At 38.7% G+C, this 26,556-nt stretch overlaps 2 protein-coding genes across 2 annotated transcripts; both read right to left on the reverse strand.

Moving 5' to 3' along the window:
- Positions 1 to 3,653: 3,653 nt before the first annotated feature.
- Positions 3,654 to 10,066, reverse strand: b3gat3 (beta-1,3-glucuronyltransferase 3 (glucuronosyltransferase I)). The gene is made up of 8 exons (XM_041778861.1): positions 9,922 to 10,066; positions 9,409 to 9,516; positions 7,939 to 8,119; positions 7,671 to 7,854; positions 6,597 to 6,758; positions 6,415 to 6,501; positions 5,897 to 6,100; positions 3,654 to 5,193 (listed from the first exon to the last, which is right to left on the reverse strand). Exons 2-8 carry the CDS (start codon positions 9,500 to 9,502, stop codon positions 5,095 to 5,097), a joined length of 1,011 nt encoding a protein of 336 aa, XP_041634795.1. The 5' UTR covers positions 9,503 to 9,516; positions 9,922 to 10,066; the 3' UTR covers positions 3,654 to 5,094.
- Positions 10,067 to 11,670: 1,604 nt separating this feature from the next.
- naa40 (N-alpha-acetyltransferase 40, NatD catalytic subunit) lies at positions 11,671 to 26,196 on the reverse strand. The gene is made up of 8 exons (XM_041779825.1): positions 25,865 to 26,196; positions 23,481 to 23,576; positions 21,793 to 21,845; positions 21,553 to 21,648; positions 20,927 to 21,085; positions 20,730 to 20,813; positions 19,995 to 20,072; positions 11,671 to 15,085 (listed from the first exon to the last, which is right to left on the reverse strand). The coding sequence occupies exons 1-8, from the start codon at positions 25,868 to 25,870 to the stop codon at positions 14,938 to 14,940; spliced, it is 720 nt and encodes a 239-aa protein (XP_041635759.1). The 5' UTR covers positions 25,871 to 26,196; the 3' UTR covers positions 11,671 to 14,937.
- Between the last annotated feature and the right edge of the window lie 360 nt (positions 26,197 to 26,556).

Consider the following 26,556-nt stretch of genomic DNA (forward strand, 5'->3'; position numbering starts at 1 on the left):
TAACACTACCATATAAAATCACAGAGCAGTTCATCTCAGTGCAGTCTGTTGTTAGCTGATGTCACTGCCTTTATTGAAGTTAACAGTTGTTAACTGCTGTTTTTCTGTTCATTGTGAGGTGAATTTGCCAAACTTGACAGCCACAGTAGCCTTTAGATCATTAAAAGTATCATAACAGAGATCTGAGCCAGAAAACTGATTATGCTTCCTCGCTGGTACAGAGCCAGGCAGTTGCGCTCTGATTATAAGGTCAACATAAGGTCAAGGGGAGGGCTAATGGCATGAGTGCTTTTCTCCATTCACACTGTAGCATTTTTTTTTATTTGAGAGGATTGTAATTCTCCTGAATGGGCGTGCCTTCAGCTCATTCAACAGACACACCCACACCGTCCTAGAGCAGATTTTACTGCCTCATTTTTCATGATTTTGGAGTTTGATTTTATAAACTTAGAGATGTTTTATTTGACTGAAATTTGACCTGGGGGGTCATAACACAGTGACCTGTCATACAACAAACCTAAATACAGATTTATTTTCACTTTACAAGGTCTTTTAGAGGACCTTAAATCAGAGGCATGAACTCTAAGCCAGTGGATAACTTCAACCATGGGGCAAATTTATCCCGCATCAGAAAACAAGCACAACTAAATGCATATAAACCACAACTAAACCAATGGCATGACAGGGAACCCATGAACCCATTTTCTTGCTATGTGCTCAAATAGTCAACAGAGGTGGAAAAAGTAAAAGAGTACTGTACTCAAGTAAAAGTACAGGTATCCCGGTTAAAACTTACTCAAGTAGAAGTAAAAGTACTGGTTTCAAAATGTTCTCAAAAAAGTTTGAGTACCCCCCAAAAAACCTGCTCAGTACAGTGACTTGAGTAAAGTATAAGAGTTACTTTCCAAACCTGGTTAATACTGATGGCCACTCTACATAGCAGCCTTCACCATCAGTGTGAATGGGTTGGTGTGACCAGCGGGGTAAAAAGCACTTTGAAAAGTCAGACAAATACAAAGCCCTATGCAAGCTCAAGTCTATTTATGATTCAAACCCTGTTTCATGGTCTTATATAATGAGTCATTTATAGATGCATTTGCTAACAGCTGGATTTTTGATGTGGCAATGTAAGAGTTAAAAACAAATACTGAGGTTCGGTATAAATGTGCAATAAAATATAAAAAGTTATGAAGAATTGTGACTAAGATATGTGCCTAAGTGAGGCACTCTTCAGTTGAAATTTAACCCATTAATAGCCCAAACTATATATAGGCTACTTGCAGGGGAAAAATGCAATTGTGCCTGAAACCGTATTTTACTTTGAAAGGGATCATTAATAATGAATTAAATTAATTAAGAATAAAACTGTTATTTAACATATAGAGTTCTTTAATAATGAGCACCATGTACAAACACCTCTGTGTCAAAAACTCTTTACTGATAAGCTAATATATCCTGATGGAAAGAATGTGAGTGTGCAGATAAGATGGATGAGCTCAGTCACTCAACATTATCTTTCTGTATGGATGGTAAACACCGTGTCTGGGTGGGACAGGGAGTGCAAGCTTCTCTGTTGTCTCACAAGTCAGAACTCACCTTCCTGTCCATGCTTCGCCACTGTGAGGGTACACCAACATGAAGAACACATGTGGAGTGAGATAAGTGTTATTTAAGGGTGAAAGCATGACAGTGTTGATGATTATAGTTTAAAGCCACGGCAATAAAAAGTACTCTCTACTGTGACAAGTAGTCTAGTCTAGGTTGTGTGTATATGTGTCAGTGAATGAATCACTGCGGATCAAAGATGGCGTGTCTCACGCTGACTTCAGTTCCTCTTACTCACCTCCCAGTGCACCTTCATCTAACAGGGCTTAGAGAGTGTTTGTTGCTCTTTGGGGTAGACTCTTAATGTAAGATTTGATAGCCCTCCATATATGGTCACAAAACAGACAACTTCCTTGCAGGATGGGCGGGACAACTGCCAATCACCCAGCCTGTAAAAACAGCAGCTGTTTTGAGGTTAGAGAACCCTCACCTATAACTGATGGCAGTGCTGGACGCTGGGAGTTGGTTGCCATGGTCACTGACAAGCCAGGACAGGTTGGGGTTTTAGATCTGTCACTATACGATTAGTCTGGATTTTGATGAAGTGATACTGGAGGAAGTAGTCAAGAGACAGACATGTGATAAACATTGCAGACAGAGTGTATGACAAGTCTGCAAAATGTGACACTGCTAAGTATAACCTGACACAGTCAGAGAACAGATGTGATGCTGGCTCATACAAATAAAGCACTGAGTCAGCTTTTCTGAACTGTGCAGGTGTAAATGTAAAAATGCTGCATTGAAAAAAGAAAATTTGACGGAAAAAAATTAAAACTATATGCAACAAACAACAAGAAAGTCATATTTCTTCTGCTGTAGTTAGGAATTAATTTTCAAGGATGTGATCACAATAAACCAAATAAGACTGATATCCATCATCTTCTACTTGACCTTTCTGAATCTTACAATTATTTAAAAAAATGTATTCCATTTTAGTCACTTTTAAACTTTATAGCTTGTCTAATTTGTGCTGAAAGCATTTTAGTCAGTAAAAAGTCCTCATATTTTAGCCTTTACTTTTAGTCAACGCATTTATTTTCTTTGAACTAATTTAAACTTTTTTAAAAAACTTTTTTGTCTCTTTTTTGTCCAAAAAAAAAAATTAGATTGACCATACTGTAATTATAATTATGTGATCAGCAGGGTTTGTTAGTTTGTTAGCAACATAAGGCAGAAAGTTATGAATGGATTTTGATGAAATTTTCAAGAAAAATGTCAGAAATGATATAAGGAAGAACTGATTAGATTTTGGGAGTGATCCAGATCACCGTCTGGATCCAGGAATTTTTTTAAGGATTCTTTACTATTGGGAGATGGGGCTAATGTAGGAGGTCTGCCTGCTTTTCTAGTTAATTTATAAAATCAATTAAAGGGTAAAACATCCAAGGGAGTGAAAACTGTTTTATACTTTATTTATCTTAACCCCTTAAAGCCTGTTGTATCAGATTTGATACATACTTTTATGATACCTTTATCTATCAATATGATCAATAAATTACAAAAAAAAATTCTGAATACAATCTGATAAATGATAAAAATGCCCTCAAGTGGATTATCAGTTACCAAAAACACCTAATGTATCAAATGAGCTACAAAAAAATATGTTAAATTTTATGCAAATTTGGATCTTTTCGCATTTCTGTAGATTAAATAATAAATTAGTCCCCCAAAAAATCAAATTTCTGGCTATAAATTGTGTTTTCAGGCTTAAAGGGGTTAAATTTAGCAAAATCAAGAAGCCAGATTCAGTGTTTCTAAAATTGCTAAAGTTAATTTGTTTAAAAGCAATTTTAAACCAGTCTGCCTGCATCACTAAAAAGCTGAAACCAATATTCACATTTATAGGTGGCACTGCCATGATGTGAGGCACTCACGTAAAAAGTAACTCCACAAACAATTACTAATACAAATTAAGCTTTGAGCGCTAAAGGGAGTTCCTTCATTTGAAGCAGGCAATGGTGTAGCAGCAATGATGTAGAACCCTGTGTTTGAAAAGAAGATTAAAGAAGACCAACACCCTAAGAAAAAACAGTTTTCATTATGTAGGTTTATTGTCAAGGCCCAGGATAGACATGATCACATCATACATTGTAGGAACAATATTACAGTACTAAATACCGTACATTATATACCAGTGAAGAATTGACTTACAGGCACTAATTACTAAGCAGGCACTATATGTTTTTACAGTATCATACACCAGTAGCAGAGGAGCGCATGTCTTTATTCTTTCAATATTGTAGATAATAAACTCTGGTTTACTCACTTTATATTCAAAACTCTTTTAAATGTATAGTTAAAACACAGCTACTGTAAAGTACCAGGAATCTCCTGCCTGTTAAGGCAAATTCAAGTCTTTTTCTTGCCATTAAAGTGTGTGTATATGTAGCATATGGAGCTTGGTTTTGTATTTGCTTATTGCATAAGGACTTGATATGAGCTTATGTAGCGCTGTTCCCTTAGTACAGGATTTATAATGGCTTTCAAAATCAAGCCCTATGTTTTTAAAAGCATCACTAAAACTATACACAACTAAATGCTGGGTATGACTATTTGTTGTGCTATGACACTATCGAAAACCAGCGTTTAAGCTCTAAGATTAATGCTAAAGATACACTGGGTGTGGAGCCATTGCATCTATGTATTTGTTATGTCTGTATTGCAGCAAACTGTTGTCCAGTTGCACAAGTTGTGTCTGCAACACAGGTGTATGACAGTGTTCCTAGTGCGAGGCAACAACTATGGAGTATTTTCCTGTAGGGAGCTCTCTGGTATTTTTCTGTTGATTGCTTTGCACCTTTCATCTACCTTTCAGCAAGATACTTACTCTGATAACAAAAGCCAACATCTGGATTAGTGGAGAGATTACTAGCTTGCCCATGATGATGTCTATATGGCTAACTTATCATAAAAAATAGAAGCCGTGCAGGAATAAATGCTTGGTTGCAACTGTATCTCCAGAAGAAAAGTACAGAGTAGATTTAACCAGAAGAGAAGGAGCTGGTATCACACTAAATATCTGAGTGGAATGAGTTAAACAGCAGGATTTCCATAGAGAACAGGCAAACATGTAAAAATCTACCAAACAGGACATCAGTAATATAAATGCATCATGCCGCCTTCTTTGAGCCAAAGGATATCCGTGGTGTAACAGAATAGATCTGCACAATTTAACACTGGTGCCCCCATCAGGCAACTGTTTCAACTCCAGAGCCCATAAACAAAAACAACTTATTTACTCAGTGAAATAAAAAATAGAACACACATCAATATACAGCCAGCAGAGCTGAAACAACAAGCACACTCACGCAGTATATACACACACACATACATTTACTATTTGACACAAAAAACAGAGTCTTGTTTAACCCTGTTCAATATTTTTCTGTTTTACATTATTTACAATGCAGAGTTACATATGCAGCATTAAACAGCAGCGTACGCTTTAAGATGTGTGTGTGAGGGAGTGACAACGTGTACCAGTGATTCTCAGACCTCAATAGCAGGGTCCGAACCAAGTCCCTGAGCCTGCAGAGCTTCTTCCCTTTTCATCTTCGGTTTCTCTGTCCGCGTGTGCCACACCAGCACCTACGAAAGACGGGCAAAATTAGGGTATAAAATGAGCTTTAGCATGTTTACTCTACATAGTACTTAATACATAATAAACGTCTCATCAGAACTTTTTCCACTAAAATATTTCCTTTGAGTAACAGCAAATATCAAACATATGCAAAATACACTTTTTCAGGCTTTTTTTAACAAAAAATATGTGCCCCTGGCCTGTCCACAATCCCCCCAGGAATCAGAAAAATTCACCTCCACCTTTCAGAAAATGTGTGCTAAAACAAGCTGTTCTCAGATTTTCCCCTCATGATGTCATGTGGAGAGTTAGCTCCACCTGCAGGTTCAGCTAGCCCCACCCCCACTTGGAAGAAAGTTCCGCCCTCCTCTCCTGATCCTCCTCGCAGCTGCCAGCTGAGAGGAGGATCCACATCCATTAAGCCACATCCATTTCCTGGGAGGGGCGGAGTCAGACAGTTCATTCAAGTTTAAAGCCACAGACACAGCAACAGCTCATTCTGAGCAGGGCTGAAACAGAGGGGTTTTTAGACATGCAAAAATCCAATACTGGAGCGTTTTTTTCAGCAACAAACTTCACAGGCATGTTCTGGGGACCTCTGAGGCTAATATAAACTTGTCTTTAAAGGGGTAAAATATGTGACCTTTAACCTAAAGAAGCTTGTTTCCTCCCTCACTAACATACTAACACAAGTAGACTAGACTCTCTTACTTTAGAGCAGTTGTCTGCTTTGGGTTCCAGTTCATCCATGGTAACCAACCCCTGAAGGAAGCTGCTCTCCAGGAAGCCCATTGGCGCCTCTCCATCGAAGCAAGCCTCCGGATTGGCCAGGACCAGTTTGAGGGACACAGCGAAGCCAGCCATGTCCATTGGGAAGGGGCGACTGGGACGCCAGCCGGTATGGAAGCGAACCACCTTAGAGTATAATTAAAAAAGGTGTATCTCAGGTGAAGTGGTTCTGTTTAGAGATTAAAAGCAAGCACAACCTTGTGTGTTGAAAAATGAAGCCAATAACGTGTTGTTCCTCTAGTGTCCACATGAGGGTGGCTGCTGAAGCACCAGAAGTCAACAAAATAATGCAGCTGTCTATAAATCATTTTCTAATTACTATGTGGTTTTGTCCAGGTTAATAACACCCTCTCTGACTCAAAAACCCTCTGCCACTGTGTTGCATTTAAAGTGTTTAGAAGACTGGAAAGGTGCTATACAAGTACATATAAAATACCAACCTTTCCTCCTTCAACCACAGGCCTCTCATATTTCATTCCTCCAACCAGCCCCACCGGCCACACAGATACTCGCAGGGTGTTCCTCATCTGAAACAAGACCACTGCAGTAAGAAACCAAGCCGCACTCTCTCCTGTACACCAAACCACTACTGAGTAACATGAAAACACATTGCTCGACCCACCTCTTCAAATATCTGCAGGCTGTACGTGTTATCGTCATCTGCAAAGTAAACTACTCCTTCCTGGTTGTCTCCTCCTGGCTGAGCCCTTCTGTCCTCTCTGAGCCACCGTAGACCTTCGTTCCTCTGCTCAACTCCACGCGGCTTCAACCAGCTTGGGTCACCCTGGTGGAAAGATTGAGCATTAAAAGTAAAAGTTTAAAAGCAAGCTTTAGATCACTCGAAGGAAAATTGCAGGAAGCTTATCATTTAGATAAAATTTACAAAATAAAACCTGTATGACTAAGTGAAGTAGGCTAAAAGAGTTCAAAAAGCAACACATCATGCCACAATCTAAAGAAATTCAAGCACAGATGAGAAACAAAGTTGCATGGAAAGGGGTACAAAGGCATTTGCTGGGACATCAGCAAACCAAGTTGAGTGCTATTATCCACAAATGGAGAAAACTTGGAACAGTGGTGAACCTTCCCAGGAGTTCCTAGCACACCAGATTTACTCCAAGAGCACATCAACGACTCATCCAGGAGGTCAGAAAGAACCTAGAGCAACACCTAAAGACCTGCAGGCCACCTTTGACTCAGATCAGACATTAGCGACTTGCCGTAATTGAATAAACCATGAACTCTGCTCTCTAGAAGGAGAATGTTCAGCCATGAGTTCATGACCTTAAATTATGCAGCAAGACAATAATCCCAAACACACCAGCAAGTCCAGACTTAAATCAGAATTAAGATGCTGTGGCATAACCTTAAACAGGCACTTCATGCCTGAAACTCTCCAATGAGGCTAGATTTAAAAACTGTGCAAAAAGTGTGGTATAAATTCCTCCACAGGGATGTGAAAGATTCTTTGACAGTTATCACAACTGCTTGCTTGCATACATAGGGACAGGTTGGTTTGGATGGCTTTTTCCCTTAATAAATAAATGAAGGAATAAAGGAATAAGTATTAAAATTTGTTTGATGATCTGAAACATTTAAGTGATAAATACATGAAAAAAGAACTCTGGAAGGGGGTAAATACTTTTTCATAGCACTGTATATATTTGACTCAACAAATCCTGATGTTTATGCCCACCTCCTGCAGTTTGCGATCCTTAGCAGTGGGCATATGTAAATGTGTGTAAGTCAGGCCACTCTTCACCAACAGGTCAGTCACAAGTGGTGTTTTATGTGGCGAGTCCTCCACCACAATCCAGTGGAGCTGAGAGACATGGAGGAAGGTCTGAGCAATTCGAGTCAACTCAGCCTTCTGCACCAGCCTGGAAAGGAAAAAACAGAAATCACCAACTGTACGTTCATGAATGAAAGGCACATAAAAAGTTAAGAGAGGAAGACTAGACTACCTTGCATATGTTGGGGTGATCACAAAGATGGTGGGCTGGGAGGGCTTTGCTGGCTTATTCTGGGGTTGCTTGGTCGCTTCTGACTTCCTCATCTGCTCCTGAAGACGATGCAGCTCCCCCCGCAACCGGGATATGGTACGGTCTTTGGGCATGTCATGCTCTGTGCAGTCACAGCGCTGACCTACAAAATGTTAGGGATGAAACAAACGATAAGTTGGAAGCACAAAAGTAAGAGAGGATTTCCAAGCTCGTATAACTGTATTACTAACACAATTGTTGCTTTTAGCTGCTTGACTATTAAGCCTACCCTAATAATAAAAACATGATTCTAAATGTATTAAGTTTCTAGCAGCTTTGCCAAATAGTCCCTCTTTTATCCCTATCCCACTACAGCTTCAGAAGAGTGCCCCAGAGTGAATTAAACCTTGATCATGACAAATAAATTAATGCCAAAGTAACACTAGCAGACTATTTTGTTTTAGTTTACTCAAAGTTGGAACTGTTGTCATGATAACTAGATAGTGTGTGCATGTGTCCTCATGTAAATATTGCACCATTTTAGCACCATCTATCTTCAGAAGATGGTAATAATTTTCTTTCATTTCGCTTTGGATGTCACTAAAGACCAGCTGTTTAGTGATCTGGATGTTTTTTTGCACTGACACATATTTGGAGGAGACCAATTTTTACTGAATGCATCAACAGTACCGGCCACTGAGATGCTGTTGGTTCTGTAGCTCAGTGAGGTGCATTTTTACATGCTTTGATAACTGTATCTTTAGACTGGTTTACCTGAGTGCTGAAGGCTAAAGTGCTGCAAAATCCATCAGGAGTTGTAACCGGTCTTTACCTCTGTTATACAATAATTCAATTATAGTTTTCAATGAAATCTTTAAAGTGTGGGTCCCAGTGTAGCTCAGTTGAAAGAGCAGGTGCCCATATACTGAGGCGACAATCCTTGGTGCACTGGTTGAAGGTCCAGTTTGGTGTTTCTAGTCTCTCTACAGCTTTCCTAACAAGTAAAGACTACAACACCAAAATAACAGAAAAAAATCTTAGAGTATAGATCACTAGGCAGGCAAACTTATGCCCCTGCTACAGTGCTGTGAAAAAGTATTCGTCACGCTCAAATGTTTCAGAACATCAAACAGATTTAATAAACATTAGTAAAGATAACCTGAGTAAATAGAAAATGTAGTTTTTAAATGAGGATTTTATCTATCAAGGGAAAGGCCATCCAAACATACTTGCCACGTTGGTTTGAATGATCTCTTTCCCTTTATTAATGAAATCAAGGTTCGAAAATCTGCATTTTTTTTCTCAGGTTATCTTTGTTTTGTATTCAGATTTGTTTGATGATCTGAAACACTTAAGTGTGACAAATATACAAAGAAAGAAATCAGGAAGGGGGCAAATATTTTTTAACAGCTCTGTAAGTGGACAGATTACATCAGAATAAAAATCACTTACCAAGCTGCATCAGTGCATAGACAAGGCCCATCAGGGAGACCATGAAATAAAGCACAAACACAGTTTTCAGCTTCAGCTTCATCCTCGTTGCCATGGTACCCTTGCCAGCTGGGAAACAAGAAGTGAGGTAAAATCATAATTCGTCACACAGCATCACCTGCTGTATCTTATTTGTTTTTATCACTCTCATTTGTACTTGTTGTCTAGAGGAAGAGAGATTGTAACGCCGTGAGTCATAAGGTATCCTAGCGTTCAAATGTGCCCAAATTCACTTTCTCAGCTAGCAATCCACATTAGCAAGGGCTTTCCACGTTTCGTCTTCGCATTCCTGCGCAGCCTCGAGTTTTCTGAGGTCAACAGCAGACCGTTAACTAGAGAAAGGTTTGTGTACGCTTTGCCTTGTGGAGTAGTATCAGTAAGCACTTAATGACAAATCAGTGCAAGCTAGGCTACGCTAGGTAAACAATTTTGATTTCACATGAAACAGCTCGATCAGAATCTCCAAACGCTTACCAAAGGCGGGAAATCGTGGAAGACAAGAAGGTCGGAGTTGAAAAATGAGCTTAAAGATTCATGACATCTTGGAAAGATGTGAGCAAAGGCACCTTAGTGCATCAGAGCATCCATTCATTCCGCTCAGATTGAACATTTTTTTGCAGCAACGTACCAACAACTTCCGGTTTTGATGCAACACCATAAATGTTCCCCCTAGGAATCGTGAAAACATAGAAGGGTCCACGGGAATCCTTCGCGAACGCTTTTATCCGGGTTTCTTTGGGAAATGGTCACAGTAGTGTCAGCATAACAAAAACAAGAGTGATGTTACTGTCCAGTTCCAAAGGGCCAAATTGTTATATATTGTGGGATATTCTCAGTTTAACCATTTTGATAACTCATAACTGAATTAAAGAAAAAAAAAAATTCAAGCTGCTTTTTCAATGCAGTGAACATGATCATTCAGATGTTACTTATTTCAATATATTTTACTTTTATTTTTTTTTTTACAAGTACATTTAGTGATGCACATAAACTTTTTACAGGAAGAACTGCAGCCAATTTTATTTTCTCATTACTTTCAAATAATTAAACGTAAACCAGGAATTAAAGATATTAAAAGAAATATTTCTATTTTAATGCCAGATTTTGTCATGTTTTTTAGTTCATAATATATTGGTTTTAGAAATTGAAATAAGGGTGCAGCATGTGGCTCCTGGGCCACCAGGTGTCCACCCTTGATGGAGATAATAAAACAGAAAGGCCACATTTGCGCTGCATGTTATATTTTGTTTTCCAATCAACACATATCAAGCCCATAGTTTCACCAAGGGCTTTCAAAATTAATCACATTAATCAAGATTAACTTCGATCCACCATTAGTGCTCTAATAGTTTAAATCCTGATTAATCGCATGCTCTATTTTTGCCTTCAACGAACTTTAGCTCAGCCTTTGTAATGTCTCCCTGCAGCCACGGTGATGTAAAATAAGTTCACTGCTGATCCTCAGTGTCTCTTTTTGATTTTAAAAACAAAAAGCTCAGTTAACAAGTCAGAAGTCAACTGAACCATGTGTTATCAAACATTACCTTTTTAGAACATAAGTTCCTTTTTCTGTGGTCAAATTCATGCTAAAAGTTTCAATTAACCTATAAAAGCAGGTCAGTATTGAAACTTTAAGACAATAGAAGAATCTAAAATGACAAATAGACAGCAATTTTGCAATTTAACTACAATTAACTAATCCTGGGATTAAAAATTTGTAATCTTTTGACAGCCCTAGGTTCACCATTTTGATATTTTCAACCTCTGTCTTAACAAAATATTTCTATTAAAGTTTTAAGTCTCGTTACTAACCAAAGTCTGTAATGGTAACATGTTGAATTACTACTTCTTTAATCATTATAGAGCAGTGGTTCTCAACTGGTCAAGCCCCAGGAACCACCATCAACTTCCCAGTGAAAAACTGCGACCCAAAGTTTTGATCTTTTCTGACCAATCAGGTTTATCCAATGAAAAATATCCCAGTTTGAACCACAAAAATGCAAAACATGTCACAAATCAAAGATGAGAGGTTTGTTTTGTTGACATTTTTGACGCAATTTTATTCCCAGGAACACATTCACAACCCACTGAGAAGGGTTCTTTTCAAAGGGTGCTTTTTCAGAGCACTCTCTATATTATCAAATATGACATTTTTCAGGGCAGGAAACCATATTTGATACTTTCCTGTTTGATGTTTTGAAAGGAAAGAAAAAACTGCATCTCTTGAAAAGTCAAACAACTTTCCTTTATTTGTTACATACAAATAAAACACTGACAAGGCATAATGACTCAGTTTTCCCTTTCATTGTCGTTAATGGACAGGACTGTAACACTCACTCTCAAACATGGAGGTTTCTCTTTTTTTTCCAACATCCTGTTTTAAAAAAAGTATTTCACCTGTAAAGGCCAAGAAATGAAAATGAAGATGGATCCACAACAGATTATATTTATATATATATTTACAAAGAGAAAAGTCTGTAAGGGTATGAAACCATTTTCTAAAATAAAGCACTCATTGACCTAAAATAAACTGGTTGAATTGTGGCTCATTTTCAAACTAAAATTTTCTTCACAAGGGCAGTTTTACTGCCAAGGAGCCTTTTTTAAGACAGCCCATCTGTCTGGTATGAATGAACACCTAAGCAGTTATCTAGGGTCAGCATTAGCAGTCTATGTTTTTTTTAAAGGAAACTTAAGATGGTATAATCATCGTTCAAAGCAATGTATAAAAATCAATCCACTTAAGCGGAATTAAAGAAAATGCTCCCAAATTAGTTTTTTTTTTGTACTAAAGCATACAGAAAACTGACCCTAGATAAGAGCTTTGGCTACTCCAACCCAGTATAACTCTGACAACATGGCTGCCAAATGTAACAGATGAGGTTTGATTACGTTTGATTAACCTGAGAGAGAGACTGTCAGTCGGTTGATATTCTACCATTATGTACAACATCCTCTTTTTATAGTAACCTATGTAGTACAAAAATGATTAACCATATTTATCAGAAGGTAATCTAACACTAAAACAAGCAATACGATGTTTAACTGTTTTTGCTGTTCATGATCAAATGAGCAAGAGACCCCGATAAGTCGTCTCCATTCGCTGAATAAATTTCAACTCCACTCGGTCTGAAAACGATCCAACACGTCACCCCAGACCTGGACTTAGTCACCTGAAAGGCCTTTTCCTGTGGCACATATCAATTTATGATATAAAGATGATTTCAGATTTAGAGTTTCTAAGAAAACGTCTTCACATTTAAGTCTCTCCTGTTTCACATTCTGTCACCTGGCGTTTATCAGTATTAAATCTCAAGCTCAAAGTGCCTTAAAAACCTTTCAAAGCACACCAACTGAACCCCCTTTCAGTCAGGTATGAATACGGATCTCCTCACATCCAGTCCACAGGTAAAATCTGTACAATATGAAAAGAGTTCTGGAGCTAAAGGGGTTAATGGTGGTTTATAGATGACCCAGACACTCCCATTTAAAAGTGTCCAAAAAACCCAAATGGTTTTTGTGTGGAGGTTACAGCAGCTGTTTTTAGGCTGAATGGTATTTAAAGTTCTAGGACGACCTACAAAGATCTCAGCAGTGGATGTACAAAATCTTACAGCACTGAGTTTGTTGCAAGATGCATCAGCACTTCTCTGATATTAAATACAAACCCCCTCACATACAGAAGCTCCAGTTTAGAATGATTTTGAGAGATCTGTATGAAATACTGAACTTTTGATTTCTTATTTCACAAGAATTAACATACAATGAGTACTGGAGCACTGCTCTTCTGTAATCCTGATCTGATTACAAATTTACTTAAAAATATTGACTTTTCTCATGCAAACTGATGCTGGGAAAACAGTTGAAAAAAGAATAACAACCATAAAACACTCGCAGTGCTCTACAATCAATCTACCATTCATGCATTCAATCCATGTTCCTTCCCCCAAGTTAAAAGCATTCACCAGCTTCAAACGCTCAGAAAACTAAGAGGTCACTTGAACCAATCTTAATCCATGTTAAATCAATATGATTTGCTCATGCTAACAAAATGAGTAAGGTAAGGGATCGAAGATGTTTAAGTATTTTTTAAATACAGCAAAATCTAGCATTAACATCAACTTGTTTATCTAAGTACCTCTTGGAAATGGGCGAACAAAGAGGCAAGCAGGAGTGATGAAATTTTACAAGGATGAAAAAGACAAAACAGACCTGCTGAGACAGGTCAGCGCTTTTAGGACAAGGAGGGAGAATAGAGGCACAAAGAACAGATGAATGAAGGAGGTACAATCTTACAAAACTGGAGCCCGGGACCACAAAGGTGCTGGGAATAAAGGCTCAAAATCTAGGCAACCCCATGCTTTCTCTGAAGCAGATGTCCCCGACATGCACCTCTGATGGCTGACATTTAAAGCACGTTAAACATCTGATTCAAGACAGCCACATTGGGATTATTATCAGGGTTGGAGGAAAATTTATGGAAACAAACAGGATTTTAATATTTCACTAAATTCAACTGTAGAAAGCTTTAGCATCGTTTAAAAAAGGCAATCTTGGGCATCTTGTCTGAAAAGTTATCAGCAGTTTAAAGCAAATGTGAATCTACATATTAAGATGTCACCTGGTCCTTACAGCAAACTTTAATCTTGCAACAGTAGTAAATGTTATGGTTCTGAACAGTGCAGTTACTGCTAGCTGCAATGAAGTTGTTAGAAAACCTGCAAGCCACACAAAGCTTACAACTCTAACAGCTGATATTACATCACAGCGAGGCTTCACAGGCTGGTTTTCTGGAACCCTAATACTATTTCATACAGGCAAATCCAGGGACAGTAAAACAAACTAGTAGTCTCAGTGAGAGGTCCCATAGAAAACAAGGGCTTCAAAACAGAACTTTTTTATCTCGTCTGCATTAACAGTTATTTAATTGAGGGCATGGTTTAAGTAAAATTACTGTAAAATTCAAACTTAGATTTGAGAAAATTTTGACAGTAGGTGATGGAATTCGGTGTTCTAGCAGCCAATTTAGCCCCAAACTTTGTAAGGTGTTGCACAATGATCCACACAGATATAACATGTTAATGAGATGAGAGCAGGCTAGGATGAGGTTCACTGTAATGAAATGGTAGAAAATGTCTGCACTGCATTAGCTTGATGCTGACTTCACTACTGATTTCATTATCTAGGATAAGAGGAGAAAAGATGGCTGACATTAAACCGAGAAGTAGGGGAAAACGAAGCTATGTGTGAAAGCTCACACTGCATAATGCCTTTAAAGCAGGAATACACAAAAGTAAACATAAATCTCACTCCATACTGAGACAACATCTGTAGCCAGGTGTTCCGCCATCTGTTCGTTTTTGACGGCGCACTGCAGCGTTCAACTTAAAAACGTCTGCAGAGTAGCAGGCAGCTCAAGCTTTCACACACAGCCACCGAGAAAAGTTGCTGGCTTTAAACCAATCGTAAAAGGTGCGAGGCTGAAGCGGATCAGTGGCAGCAGCCCCCGCAGTGCCCGCCGCCGTGGGTGTGTCCAGCCGAGGCCTCGCCGTGTTTGGTCCGCCGGCTCAGGATCTCGTAAGAGCAGTCGTCGCCACAGCAACCGGACATGCTTGGTGAAGTTTCATCTATCTCAAATCTAAACAGAAGAAAAAGAGACGGTTAAGGCTGAAATACTGTCCCTGTTGGCCAGTTTTCAAAAGGAAGTATTATTTGACATTCATATCACTTGGGCAACCAATGACCCCTGAAATCTGGTCCACATTGTAGCTATTTTTGAGGCGTTGGTAGTCTAGAGTAGGGGGTTCACAAGTCTAGGAGTGCTGTACAATCATGTGTGATTACTATGCTTACTAGGGGTGTGACAAGACACTTATCTCACAAGACAAGATGAGAGTTGGGCCCACGAGACACAAGATGAAATTTTACACTTTATTTGATTTTGGAAAAAAAATACATGGTGGATAATATGTCCTTTATAGAACTTAAAGTCATAATTATAAAGCATTCAGGTCTATTCAAAAATGTTTAAACTAACTTCTCTTGTACTGAATAGGCTATCAATGCTTACACAGTTTGTCTAACTCTGACTCAAACTGTACATTTCAATGCTCTTCACATCAAACCTTTCATTTTAATAGTCTACCACAACTTTATTTTACTACACTATGCACTCATTGCTACAATTACAACAATAATAATAAAGGCATTTAGATTATTTTGAAAGTATTTTTAAAACAGTTTGTAACAGACCTAAATATAAAGAGCTGCATCAATAAAATCAAACTATTTCTCATCCTCTTTAAGGACATCTATTTAAAACACTCAAAAGAAATATTTCTGTCAATAACACGTTTGCTGTCATTTAGAGAAATGGATTATTTTATCGTTTTGTGGTCTTTTTTTCTCACATGTGCCTTGACAGTGTTGGACACGATATACAGATAAGCGTGTGTGATAATGTGTGTGTGTGGGTGAGCGAGTGTGTGTCTCTGCTCTTCCTGCTGTCAAACAACAAACAGGGCATGTCTAACTGGAGCTATAACTTTGCTTTTTGGAGCTAACGGTGGACTCTATGGGGCTCAAACAAAGTTTATTTTGCTAAGTTTATTGCTGCAGTAGGCTTATACAACCTCACGTTGTGCTACTCATATTAAGTTCCTGACTGATGATACGAACAGCCAACAGCTGATGGATGTGTGACTGACAGACTGAGAAGAGAAGTAGACATGACGAAGAGCGACTGAATCAAAGTTATGAAGTCAAAGATGCCCACTATCAGCGAGTCTGTGCGCCTACATGAACTAAATAACCGCTGAATTCTCCTCGCGGAGGTTTCCATCAGCAGAATGTCAGAAATTATGAAATTCTAAGTAGCGCATGCGGAAGAGGGGTTGGGGGTTGGAGCAGTGATCTGGATGGGTCACAGATCAGCTCTGCTAATTCATGAGCTGTCAAACCAACAATTTTAAAGTGACTATGGGATCTTTGTGATCTTTTTTAACTTCCAGTTTGGTATTGTTTTCTATCAGGAGAGCGGCTGCTCCTGATGTCTGGGCAATATTGATCTCACAAGATGGATTTTTCCTCGACGAGAAATCTCATGGCATTTTGATCTCAAGAGATCTCATGGTACGAGATCTCGTCACACCCCTAATGACTACACAACTATGGAAAAACTGGACAACCTCTTAGAAAATGACAATCTATTATTTGCCACTTTTCATTAATTTGCACAATTTGCCACCTCACACCAAATTTGCAAAATTTTAACCTGTTTTCATAATTTTTTCTGGCAATTTTTGACAATTTAAATACATTATTGCCACTTTAATCCCATTTCTTCCACCTCTTAATCAGTTTAACTCACTTCTGCCACGTTATGCCTATCTTTCTACCTCAGTTAACCACTTTTACCAGTTAAAACCACTTTTCCCCCCAAGTTTTAATCCAATTTCACCGCTTTTCTGCCCATTTCTTCCACTTTTAAGACATTTCTGTCATTTTCAAACCCTTTCCACCACTTTCCCCACCTATTGTTGCCTCTGTTGACCCATTACTGCCACTTTTAATCCATTTTCACCACATTTTATAGCCTTTTTTGCCATTTTAACCATATTTAATACTTTGGCATGCCCTTTTCTTGCTGCCACTAATTTCTGCCACTTTCTGCCCCAGTTAACCAACTTTTGCCTGTTAAAACCACTTGTTCCCAATTTTTAATCAAATTTCACCACTTTTTATGCCCATGTCTGCCACTCTCAATCCATTTCTGCTACTTTTAAAATCCTATTTCACCCCCTTTTCCACAATTTTTGTTTGGGGGTCACGTCCTGAAAAGTCTGAGAACCCCTGGCCTCGAGGTTATGACTGTGCCTCATGTACAGAGGCTCAAGGTCTTAAAGCAAGCAGTCCAGGTAACAATTCAGCCTTTAGCTCTTTTCCCATTCTCACTCCCAGGTTTCCAACTTAATCCACCATCCCATCTCTCCAATGAAAGGCATAAAAAGCCTAAAAATATATTGGAAACCACCAAACTGTATGTGACAAAATCTAAAAAGTTGTTTTTAGCAGCTCTCCTGAAAACAGACAATTTTTCCACTAAATGTGTGACCTTTAGCGCACTATACCATTGAAAACTGATGATTAACTAATTCAAAAGCCTCTAGAAGACAAAGTGCATTTATTTATTTATTTATTTTTAATTAACCTGCCCTTTAAAGGTATGACCCGGATTACTGAGGTTTCACTGCTTATCCTTCATACTGTGCTAAGCATCTTAAAACCCACAATACTTTGCTGCTACCTCTGCCTTATACAAGAGTCATGCTAACATTTTGTGGATTCCAAGGAGAAAAACAACATGTCTGAAATTGCTACCTAAGAAACCGATTTATGCAGACTTATTATGAAGGAAGGAAAACTTTCCAAAGCTCTGTTCTCCTGAATGCTTTGCAGAAAAGTGATTGGTTATGACAGCAGAATGATAACTCTCACCTGGTGAGACCAATGCTAAGACGCTAACATTAGCAAGCAGACACAAATATCAACAACTGAATCATTCTATGTTTTGCTAACCTGACCCAGAAAACCCTCAATATAGAGCGTTTGGGAAAGGGCAGAGCCTTTGAAAAAAAAAAAAAAAACCCTCGGAGGGTGATGTCTGTCTGTCATATCTTTATGGGCCAATCAGAGCAACAAAACACGCCATAACGGCACCGACCTCTTGTTGCTGCTTGCTTACGTCCCGACTCCGCCGTGACCGAAAGTACTGCCCCTTGTAGCTGATTGGTCCACTCACTTTCTAACCGTGCCCAAATGGTTGAGATGGGGGCTTTGCAAGATGGATTCGCCAGTGAGAAACAAGGATACGGGCGTATCCATCTGCTTTGCAAGGTTAATGTTTTGCTGAATCAACCCAGAAATGGTATGCTATGTTCTATTTATTTCAAATGTATTTCTGTCCACTGGAGTTTTCCCAGCCTGCTTTAAATCTGCCATTGTTAAACCCTTGTTAGAGAAACCTGGTTTGGATGCTGACTCTCTAATTACAGGCTTGTCTCAAACCTTTCCTTTTGTCAAAAGTTTTTGAGGGAGCAGCCTCAAATCAGCTTTTGAATTATTTGTCACTTAATAATCTTTTTAAGCCACTTCAGTCAGCTTTAAGGGTGAATCAATCCACAGAAACAGCGCTGACAAAGGTGGTGAATGATGATTTGTTACTGGCTGTTGACTCAGAGGCATCATCTGCTTTATTGGGCAGACTTGAAAATTATTTTGGCATCTCAGGCCAGCTGCTCCAGTGGTTGAGGTGTTATCTGTCATAGAGATCTCAAAGTGTTTGGTTTTTTTAACATGTTCTCTGAGTCCTGTGCTGTTAGGTATGGGGTACCACAGGGGTCTGTACTGGGTCCATTGTTGTTTTCTCTCTATCTGACACCTTTTAGTCGAATTTTGGTATCTCTTTTCATTGTTATACAGATGATTTATAGCTATACATGCCTTCAGTCCTTCAAAGCGGATCTCTGAAGACCCACTTGTTCACTGTTGCATATGAATCTTACATTTTTTTGTCAGTTTTACTGATGTCCTTTTTATTGTTTCAGTATGTTTCTATATGATTGTTGATTCTCTAACTCAGTGTTACTCAACCCTGCTCAACCAAAGAGCCATAAAAATACCTTTGCAAGAGCCACAATCAAAGTGGTGAAAAGGTGCAAAAATGGGTAAAAGTGACAAAAAAATAAGTTACAGGTGGCAAAAATTCAAAAAAAGGTAAAAAAAAATGGCAAAAAAAGAGTGAAAAATGGACGAAAGCAAGCAAAAAGCAGCAAAAAGGTGGCCAAAATGGGCACAGGAGTGGCAAAAACGTGGGGAAAAGTGCCATTTAAGGCAGCTTAAATGAGTGGTAAGTGGCAAAAGGGGAAAATATGCAAAAAAATCAGGATAAATCTGGTGAAAAAGGACAAAAATGAGATATATGGGGAAAAAGTGGCAAAAATGGGAAAAAGGGGCATAAATTTCAAATGGGGCAATGAAAAAATACAGACAAAAACAAGTGGTTGCAATTAAAGTCAGAAACAACCTAATTAATGTGACTTGCAATGGATGATGTCTGAGGTCAAAGTTTCACTTTTTGTTTGGTTCTCTGGGGGAATAATATTTCAAATTAAGACACAAAAGAGCCACATGAGCCACATGTTGAGTATCACTGCTCTAATCTTTTATTGTCAGGTGTTTTTATTTCTATTCTTTGACTGAAAGTGCTTTATAAATAAATGTATTATTATTAATGTATTACTGAACTAGTGACTCCTTGTAGAGTCCAGCTTTGGAACCGCTGTTCTACAGAAAATAAATACAGATATTCTATCATAGTGCATAGTTGGATATAAGATTTAACCCAAAATGGGAAGTAATGCTCAACAAAATGGTCAAAACCACCTAAAATCTGTCAGACTTAAATGTTAGGTAAATGATAGCATTCCTGTCTCTCCATTGACACAGAACTTCCACATATCTGAAAGAAATACCCTTTGAATACTTACTGTAAAGCTTCTCTGAAGAACTGGTAAGCCCCATGGTTGTGTTTGAAAACAGTCAGCATCACTTTCTTCATCTGTGTACTGAAAAAAGAGCCAAACTGTTTGAGAAACGTGGGACACGTTTTCCTTGACTGTTACCTGTGACACTTTTTTGTAAGTAAAACTGGTCATGATTGCATCTAGTAACACATTTCTTTCTACAATTTGAGACTTTGTCTGTCTATAATCGTGGATTTTGTTATTGAGTTTTTATTTTTCTTGGAGAATAAATTCTCTGAGTGAACTTCATCAGCCTAAAAAGACATTTGGTGTTTCCAGTTATAGCAGCAGTAACTTTAAAGGGAAAGATCCACCAGCTGCGCTTAGAACTTTTCACTTACTTCTCTTTCATTTTGAAATAAATCAACTTTATTCTGAAATGAAGAGTGATAAAATTGATTCACAAGTTGATGGGATCAGCAGTCTTAAATAAAGCTCAAAATCAGAATGAAACCTTGTATTACAGCTATTAGCAAAATTTAAAAGCATTAAAGACACTGTGCAGGAGTTGGTCTGCTATTTTTGGTCATTAAAAACAAGACATGACGAGGTATTTAATGTGTAGAACTTCTTTTTCATGGCCATGATATTAACTGATATCAATATTTTCTATTATCATATTTAAGTAAAAAAAAAAAAATATATATTATTTTCAAACAGCTTAGGAGACACAAATATGATTCAATCTGTAGATTTTACCTGTTAGCTATGAGCTGTAGTATCTGAATGAGGAACTTCCCGAGCCCTTTCCTCCGCACTCTGCTTTCTAGTTGTACCTCATAGCTGAAAAAGACAGGACAAGTCAGCTCTGAGTGGACTTACCAGTCCTCCATCCCTTCTTAAAATAAAAGCTGCTGCTGAAACTTAAATGTACATCTCATGGATCGGTACTGTACCAATATAAAACTTCTTCCCCACACTCCACATCAAATCGGAAGTGAGAGAAAGCCACAGGAGCAGAGTCACCGTCGCGGGCCAGCAGATACCACGCCCTCTCATCGTTCATCTCCTCCCTTTTTTCTCTCTCCTTCCAGCCCCATTCGCTCTGCTCGTACCTGAAGCCAAGCAACAAGAAAACTTAAATGTGACGACACCACTTTCTCCCCCCTCATTTATGCCTGCTCTGCCAAACACCAGCTGAAAAAAGGATGCATTTTTCTAAACTGAGGACTGTCTTTTCTTTTGGCTGAATTGGCAACGTTAGCTTAATTAAACACTACTCCTACCGAGAAGAAGGAAGAAGACAAATTGCTGTAATTTTTCTGCCTCCATCACCAATCCTTCTGCAGTTTCTCTGTTCCTTTTCCTCCGCCTGTAGTCCAATTTATACTCATAAAACACTCTGATCCACAGCTTACTCCATAGCTGTTTGATGTTACTCTCCCATTGTCCTGCACACAAAGACTTTCTGGCTTGTCTGCACTTCTTCCAGAGCTGTAATCTGCCATTCATATCTTTCTGAGTCTCTGTGTTCCTCCCTTACGGTTAAAACTACAGGAAGAGGAAGAAACAGGCGTCTTACAATGTCTGCATGTTGGCTCTAGTGAGTTCGAAGGCCCACTCCACAGACAGTGGGTTGAGCGAGGTCACTCTCTTACACTCTATCTGCAGGTTCAGCCTGTTCAGAAGCAGAAAAATAACATGGTCAGAAACACCAAGAATTGTGAAATTAAGACAAAAAATACGGACATATATATGAGTATCAGACCATCTCCGCTCTCCGTGGAGAAAATTTATTTCAGGAAATACTGAACATACGTACCCATTTCTGTCGTACTTTTTGAAGGCTGGAAAAGCAGCCAGTGGGTCATCAAGCTGTTAGGACAAGGGGAAAATTAGCTTAGGAGACTTGAAAACATAAAATGCATCTCACTGTTTAGCTCATTCCCCCCTCTTAAACTCTGCCTTCTTAATTTTTCAGAGACAGTGCACAGGTATTCTTTAAATATAAATAGTAATTCAATTTTTTAATGTGCTTTCGGTGACAGAAAATTTTACTTTTGTTAAGTTGAAGTACACAGATGCTCTAATAGCTGCTCTTTGGGGTTAATTTAGCATTATTAATGCTCAATATGAACAAAACCATAATCAATACAATGGCGAGCAGAATAGCTCATATTGTCATCAGATCCATCTTTGCACTGCTATAATTTTGTTTTAAACCTGTAAATGCAGATAAATTTCTACAAAGACAGAAAAAAAATCCTCCTCATCAGTGTACCCCTCAGACTCACCTAGAGGCTCCTGGGCCTGAATGAGCCAAATGGGACCCATACAGAGAGGAAAATGGTAGAACTATTAGAGTTAAAGCCCCAGTGGTCACTCAGGATAATTGCCCACAAAATAATCTCTTCCTTGCCCCCCCTGTGCTTTCTCAAATTACACATCCCCTTCTTCTTCGAGCACAGATAATGAGACATTGGGCCCCTGGGCATGGACAGAGCCGTGCTGCTGTATCGAGGGGAAACATAATATAAATAAATACCAGCTCAGACTGGGGATCAACAGATACTCTATTTTTAGTGATGATAATGAAAAACAAAATCAGGAAGGGAACCCCAAACACTCAAAAGTCATCTGACTTTTCATTTGACAAATGGCACTCTTGTTTAGGGCTCTTCTGACCACGTGGGCCCTCTGGGCCTGTGCCAGTCTGGTCCCTATTTAAGGCTAAAGAAAACCTTTAAGATAAAGTCATAACATTTTTAAGCAGTGAATAAACTGTTTGTTCATTTGAAAGGATAGCCTGAGTCAAGATTCCCTTCTGCTGGCAACAGAATAAATAAATATGCATGTTACTTTAAAAGAATTTCTTGCATTCCTTCTCTGTTGGCAGATGAAAGCGCTGGGAGAGAAAACAACAAAGAGAGACCCATTTTGGGACAAACTGACACAGAAAAGTATCAAGTACAGGCAGGCCTATGAGGAGCTTGTTGAGCTTGAGGCTAATGATTGTGCTTTGCTTTCCTTCAGGCTTCAATAATGTTTACTAATGCTCGAGCCCACCTTCAAACTACTAAAGCTGAAAAATTTAAACTCTGATTAATTATACATTTACAAACATATGGCATGCATTTGACTTTTCTTTTCATGTGAATACCAATTAGGGGTTCATTTAGGGAAAGGAAGCAAGCTTTTTGTATCATAGGGTGGGCTCATGACTCTTACTATAAATATGATTAAAAACAAGAGTTCACAATGAGGCTTTTCAGAGCTGTTCCCACTGCAGTCTGAATCCAGGAAAGCCTGAAACAGCATAAACGGTGGATGCTTGTATGTGAAGCACTTGATAGTCTTAACGCTGCATTTATTTTTAACATAAATGCAACACCATTATGAAGTGGCACACCTGCAAACTTCTGCACGTGTTCAGTCCTCAACCTCTAGTTTTGGTGTTACTTATCCACTGAAAAAAGACACAGATCTTTGTCAATCTGCGACCAAAAATACCTTATTTGCTGCGTCAACTTTTGCACAGACTGCATCCATGGCTGCCCTCTCTTCCAGACGCCGGGCTTTCTTCTCCTTTGCTCTGTTGGACTTTCTCTGGAGACAAGAAAAGGATAAATGAAAGCATGAAAGGAGAGTGAGACATAGCATGAAATAAATAGGCTGATAAAAAAGTGACAGGGAAAACATATTATTATGCGTTTATTGAAATCTTATATCAGAATACATAATTTCTTCCTTATGTCTTGTTATTCTACTTTTTTAATCAGACTAGCATGGACAATTAACTATTTGTTTTAAATTTAAAAAGGGCTGAAAAAAACAGAAACTATGTCTGAACTTTATAATCCTCCCCCAAACTGTCCAGCCAGTAATCATTGAATTATTTGTGATTCTTTTCCTTTTTTCTCTTATTCCATTAACTCATCTACGTCATGTGATCAATTATATATATAACCCAACCTTTTATCTGAATTTCCACAGAGAGGCTGTTAATAAAATTTAGTTTTTTCTGGCTCTGGTTAGACATGCAATTGGTCTTTATTGTGTCTTTAACTAAACAGACTGAAGACATGTGTAGCCTCTTGATATGATATAAAAGGGATTTGTGGCACTTTGGTCCAAAAGTCCTAGCTTGTCAGATAAGAACACATCTTAATAAAGCCTGCACATCAGAAAGCTACGATAGAAATTCAAAGTACATTAGTAAAAGTTAAGTTTTAACTATAACTTCAGGCTACATAGGACAAACGAACAAACCACTAGCCTGAACAACAAAAACCTCAGCCAGGGAATTTAAGGTCAGCCATTAAAAAAAAAGTATGTTTATGCTCTAGAATCCTTATGTTTGTTAAATAAGCATGTTCATCCTCTCTTTTGAAGCCATGAACAGCAAAATCCCAACATCTAAAATGGATCTATCATATTCATATCATCAGCTTTTATTACTAGCAAGGTCAATGCCGAGCGAAACGGTTGTGTATTTTGTTGCTGATGCTGCAAAGTGCCCTCAATGTGCAATTGTAGTATTGGAAAAAAAAGTCTCTTAGACTGATACTGTTACATAGTCCACTCTTGGCTTGATTTCTACTGGAAGTATCAGCAATGGTGGAGCCACTGCTCCCACAAATTACTCCCACTGCATCTATACTTTGCAACAGACACACACTCCCATAGTTGCTTTATTGGTGGTTTACACACTTGACACTTTAGACTAGGCCTTTATTTTTTATTCTAGGTTATCTAGCTGGCAGTCTGATAGAGAGTTATCTCCTTACTATAAATTTACTGCACTTACTACAGATTTCAGCAGTGAAAATACAATCATTTTCTGCATACCCTTGCTGTTTAAAATCATTTTAAAAATGTGTTTGGATTTTTAATAGTGAAGAATACTAAAAACTTCTTTAATAGTTTCCTGGTATTACATAGATTTGTTATTAATAATTAATATTTGTAGGCCTTTCCTGTCATTCTTAAATTTGATTCTGTGATTCCAGAAACAGCCTATCAAGCTTCCAGTGACGTGCTTGCTTCTCAGACATGGCATATTGATGCTCCATGGAGAAGCATTGAACAAACAAGCAGGTATTAGCTAAATCCCTTCATTAGATCCAGACCATTACAGAAGAGGGGTAGCTACTACGGGAAGGAATGTATTTCCTTTCCAACTTCAGGCATTAACTCTGTACCAAGCACAGGAGAGCTGCAGACCGAGCTGAGACTGTGAAACACGTGCATTAGTTCATCTGGAGTGAAAGTGGAGGATAAACTCAAGGCTACTCCCAGAGACTTGGTAAACATGGGTGAAGTTAAGGGAAACTAGCACAGCTTTCAAGCATGAGTGTAGGCCTGGCTGCTGTCTAGGAGCACACCACTCACACACAACAAGCCTGATTTTTTTCTCTGATAGGTTGGGCTTATACATCAACTTTATGCCTTGCCGTGAAATGTCCACACAGGAAAGTATAAGCGCTGAAATAAACAGCTAGCCAACACTCGCCTTAAATGTGGCATTCCTAAGTGGCTAGCATAGCTAGCACGCTAACAATGGCACAACACACATTAGAAGTTAACTGTGTACAGCGGCAAGGACAATGCAGTAATAATGCTAAATATATCATATAAAGCTAGGTGTACGTGTGCTATCCTTACACTGCTATCAAAGCTATACTAAAGCAACCAGACGGCTAAGGCAGCCAAACAGGCGTTGATGCCAACCACCACCTTCAACTAAATCCATCCACCATGGTCTGTCTTCCTTTCCCTTCCTCCCCCCTTCCTTCTTTCTTTCTCTCTTCTCACCATCACGCATTAACGAGCCAAAAACATCCACATTTCATTGTATCACCTCGCAGACAGTAAGCAAAACACAAGCAACTCACCCCCATTTTGTAGCCTTGTCTTATCGATGCCCCTGGAGAAACACACCTCTATTGTCCCTGTGCTTTACTGTTGCTGAGTTATTAGTATCGTGACTACAGACAGTGAGAAGGGGGCCAGATTAATATGACAATGATAGATAATGTGCTAACGAGGCTAGCTTGCTGTAGCACCGATCGATGGCTGTGGGAGAAGCAGCAGTTCACCGCGAATTTCATTAAAATGTCAAAAGAAAACTAGCAGTTTTTTCGCTTTAAATCGGATTGGCGCCAAGAGTGAGAGGCTGAATTTATTACAGGTCCCTTCCTTGCCCTTTTCTTTCCTCTCGTCTCTGTCGTCCAACTATGATGCATTCGCGTGCCCTTCCAAACCTCCGACACCGAAGTGCTCTTTGAGCCTGCAAATTGATTTCTAAAAATATAACTGCATTTCTGCACTACATTGGACACTGGATTGGTTATTTAAACCAAATTTGTATTGATTATGTGTTTTTGAGGTAATATCAGTTTACTGCTTTGATTTATAGCGTACAAGAAGGATTTTAATAGGCATTTTTGTTAGCTAGCAGTGAACAAACAGGCAAAATCCAGGGGTTTTTAGGGGTTTGCACACATTAGCTGGTTGGGAAACACTTATTAGGAGCATACACATTTATCTACTATTGCAATGTTCATATAAAAATTATTTGTAGCTA

Source organism: Cheilinus undulatus, linkage group 22 (genome assembly GCF_018320785.1).
Source record: "Cheilinus undulatus linkage group 22, ASM1832078v1, whole genome shotgun sequence".
In the NCBI taxonomy this organism is placed as follows: Eukaryota; Metazoa; Chordata; class Actinopteri; order Labriformes; family Labridae; genus Cheilinus; species Cheilinus undulatus.